This window comes from Rutidosis leptorrhynchoides, chromosome 2, assembly GCF_046630445.1.
Source record: "Rutidosis leptorrhynchoides isolate AG116_Rl617_1_P2 chromosome 2, CSIRO_AGI_Rlap_v1, whole genome shotgun sequence".
Taxonomy (NCBI): Eukaryota; Viridiplantae; Streptophyta; class Magnoliopsida; order Asterales; family Asteraceae; genus Rutidosis; species Rutidosis leptorrhynchoides.
This window is the reverse complement of record NC_092334.1, coordinates 501,821,618-501,825,353: the sequence shown is the minus strand read 5'-3', so window position 1 is coordinate 501,825,353 and position 3,736 is coordinate 501,821,618. Positions and strand designations below refer to the sequence as shown.

Here is a 3,736-nt window from a genome sequence, read left to right as displayed (position 1 = left end):
CTCGAGAATTCACCTTCACATTCTTATTCTTTTTTATCTTGTGACCTCCAAACCTTTCAACAAGTTTTTCTACGGTTCCTCCAATTACTTTGACTACTCCCCCATCGGATTCTTTAGACTTTTCAAGTGTATCAACAAGCCCATTCGGAACACAAAAATTATTCATTTTGTTATCACTAAATACATGTTCATTTGATTTTCTAATTGATGGTGGTCAGTAGGGTCTAATCATTTTCGGGGTTACCAAATGTTCATTCTCTTCACATTTAGAAACTTTTTCATCTACCCCAACAAATGTGGATACTGCCATCACGGTTTCTTTTATCGGTAATGAACAAGTGGTGCTAATAGACGAACTCAACTTAGTTTCAAGAATTTGACTCAGATTTTTCAACTCGCGCTCAAGATTTTGGATCGACTCTTGTTGACTCATCAAAATTTCTGCATTAGTTCTTATTTGAGACTCCATGAATTCACTCGTCATACCCTCTTCACTAAATTTCCTTACATCCTCTTTCTCTTTCACATCCGGTGCATACTTTTGAACCTGTTCATGGTTAGTATCCAACACAAAACAATCCTGGACATTTGGTGTATGTAATGAATTAAAAATATTAATCCTTGATCTCTTATTACCAAAAGAAATGTCCATAACCCCGGTTCTACAATTGATAAGAGCATCAATTGTAGCCAAAAATGGACGACCAAGAATGATCGTCGGTTGGGTCTCCCTAAAAGTGGTCTCAATGTCCATGACTATAAAATCTACGGGGTAATAAAAGTCCTCAACTTTCACAATCACATTTTCCAACATACCCCTTGGAGTTCTCATTGACCGATCCGCAAGTTGGATGATAATATCAGTTTGTTTTAAAGTTCCCAACTCGTATCGGTCAACAAAACTTGATGGAAGTATGTTAATACTAGCCCCCAAATCCAATAAAGCCTTTTTGACATTAACATTACCCACCGTAACCGAAATTAATGGTGTCCCCGGGTCCTTAAACTTCGGTGGAAGTGAACCAGAAATGACCGCACTCACTTTTTCAGTTAATTTTACCTTTTTGGGCAATGATGCATTTAGTTTCCATTTTTGAACACACAAATCTTTTAAAAACTTAGCATATGCAGGAATTTGTTTGATTGCATCAATAAGTGGGATATTGATTTTTACTTGTTTAAACGTTTCCCACATATCATCTGTTTTTGGTCCCTTTTTCCCATAAGGGAATTGGTTTGGGGACTCCAAAGCCCCGGGGAATGGAATAGTATTAGTCATATCCATTTTCTCAAACTTTTCAACTACCGGTTTTTCCACATTTAACCCAACCCCAAAATCCACGGGAACCTCATTAGCATCATTACTCAGATCATTTAAAATAGGAGACTTACCTGGACCATACTTGATTTCTGATTTCTTGAACATTTTTACCTTGTTATCATATGTCTTTCCACTCCTTAAAGTGCCCACCACGTTCACTTCATGTCCTCTTCCTTGTGATTCATGATTCGGGTTTAGCAATGTATAACTTGGAATTGTATCCGATTCTCGTGTTGCCTTTTTCTCCGCCACTTGACCAATTTGCTTACCCAATGCCTCAATTGACTTATTTTGAATTTCCAAAGTCTTCTTCATCTCTTCTATAAATGACTCCATCCTAGCATTTGTGCTTGAGGATTGATTTAGTTGATTATTTTGAGACAAGTTTTGATTTTGCCTTTGGAATTGGTTGTTGTCCGAGCTAAAGTTTGGATGATTTCTCCATCCTTGGTTGTAGGTGTTGGAATATGGATCATATTTACGCCCTTGAATCTCGTTCACTTGCTCTTCTATCCCTAATGTTATTCCCTGTTTGCAACCGTTTGCATAATGAGAAGCATCACCACATATCGAGCACACATCCTGAACCTGCACAAAATTAACACTACCACCCTGGTTCGGGTTGTTAAACATTGGAGGCAACATCTTTATCTCATCTAATTCCTTTTCTAAATTCCTAGTCGACCCTCCCGAGTTAGACACGTGGTTAACATGGGAAGGATTGTGAGTTTGCCGTGCAACCGAAGCTTGGGTTTTTGAACCCTTGCTCAATTGCTCGAAAAATGCCCATTCATCCTCACTACTTCGAGTCATAAACACACCGCCACTAGCCGCTAATAGGAATTGTTTATTTTGTGAGTCAAGGCCATCATAAAAAACTTTGACAAGTTCCCATTTCGGTATTTCATGGTGAGGACAAGATCGAAGTAATTCCTTCAGACGTTCGTACGCTTCATGAAAAAGTTCACCCGGCAATTGCCTAAAAGATTTTATTTGCATACGCATATCCGAAGTTTTACTTATTGGGTAGAATTCCTCAAGGAATTTCTTTTTCATCATCGCCCAAGTAGTGATACTCCGGGCGGGTAAGGACAAAAACCAACGCTTTGCTTTATCTTTTAAAGAATAAGGAAATAGGCGAAGGCATACCTCTTCATCCGTGAACCCGTTTACCTGATTTGTAGCACAAATCTCATTAAACTCGGTGATATGCTCATAAGGTTCTTCCGTTGCCATACCTCGGTAGTTTGGCAAAATAGAAATCAATTCAGGGCGAACCTCAAATCTTCTGTTGTTATCCGCATTCGGAGCGGGATAAACAATTGGTGAATGATCCTCATACTCACCCGGTTGGTAGTACGAATCCACCCCACGTGTGTCTCTTTCCGCCATCGTTAGAGTTTGCAAACACTAACCTGCGAGTACAAAAACAAAAGATACCACACGTAAAGTCGAACAAAATAAGAAAGCACTAAAGAAAACAAAGTAAACAAAATACAAAAGAAAAATATTTTTGGATTTTTTAAGTTTTATAATTTTTAGGGTTTTTCTAATTTAAAAAGAAAGCAATTAAAATAAGAGCTTGCAATCAAGCGCACACCTCCCCGGCAGCGGCGCCAAAATTTGATGAGCGTCGAAGTACTCGTCAAAAATAAACTAAATACTCTAGACTAGCTAGGGTAAGTAGGATTCGTTTCACGGGAGATTGTGGTTAAAAGCAAGCAATTTTCAGGAGTTGGTTTGTTTGTTTAACTAAAACTACTGAGATTAATCAACTGCTTAAAACTTAAAACTTAAACTAAAGTGCAATTGAAAATGTTGAAATGTAAACAATGAAAGTAAAACCTTTATCCTTTCACAATCCCAATCTAACATGTATTCATTCAAACAAGTATTAGGTTTACCAAATGTTGATCAAATCTCATAGACAAGACTTTTTGAGTTCATCAATTCTATTATCTTGGGTTTAAACTATGTAACCTAGACAATATGTCTTTTTCCCTAATCTAATTAACACTAAGTTGGATCAAGAACACACTGTTAAATCACAATAATTTAACTTGCAATAACAAAACATAAAACTTGCATTAATCAACAATTGATTTGGTTCACAATATCATAATCCAAAAGTATTAAAACATCACAAACCACATAATCTTGAATGAAATCATACATATTTTAATTGTTCATGGAAAGGATAAAGTTAAGAAAAACTAGCCAAACATGTTGGTGATGATGATCATGGAGATTCTTGAAGATTGCATGATGAACAACACCTTAATCCTAGCTTGAATCCTTGAACAATAATGATTGGAGAGTGTTTTGATGTGTTTGAGAGTGATCTCTGGTGCAAAAACTGATGGAAAAAAGTGTAGGTTCGTAACCCTAGAGCTCTCCTTAAATAGGGGTTAGGAA

The 3,736-nt window shown here is 37.0% G+C and overlaps 1 protein-coding gene across 1 annotated transcript; it reads right to left on the bottom strand.

Moving 5' to 3' along the window:
• Positions 1 to 214: 214 nt before the first annotated feature.
• On the bottom strand, positions 215 to 2,713 carry LOC139889496 (uncharacterized). Its single transcript, XM_071872443.1, has 2 exons — positions 1,175 to 2,713; positions 215 to 1,060 (listed from the first exon to the last, which is right to left on the bottom strand). The coding sequence occupies exons 1-2, from the start codon at positions 2,711 to 2,713 to the stop codon at positions 215 to 217; spliced, it is 2,385 nt and encodes a 794-aa protein (XP_071728544.1).
• Between the last annotated feature and the right edge of the window lie 1,023 nt (positions 2,714 to 3,736).

Bases quoted from the DNA above. Each gene is read 5' to 3' on its own strand.
- LOC139889496 (XM_071872443.1), bottom strand. From the start codon at position 2,713: ATGGCGGAAAGAGACACACGTGGGGTGGATTCGTACTACCAACCGGGT. The intron at 1,061-1,174 runs GTAAAAATCAAT...TTGCCCAAAAAG, and splicing joins TGTGGGAAACGTTTAAACAA to GTAAAATTAACTGAAAAAGT.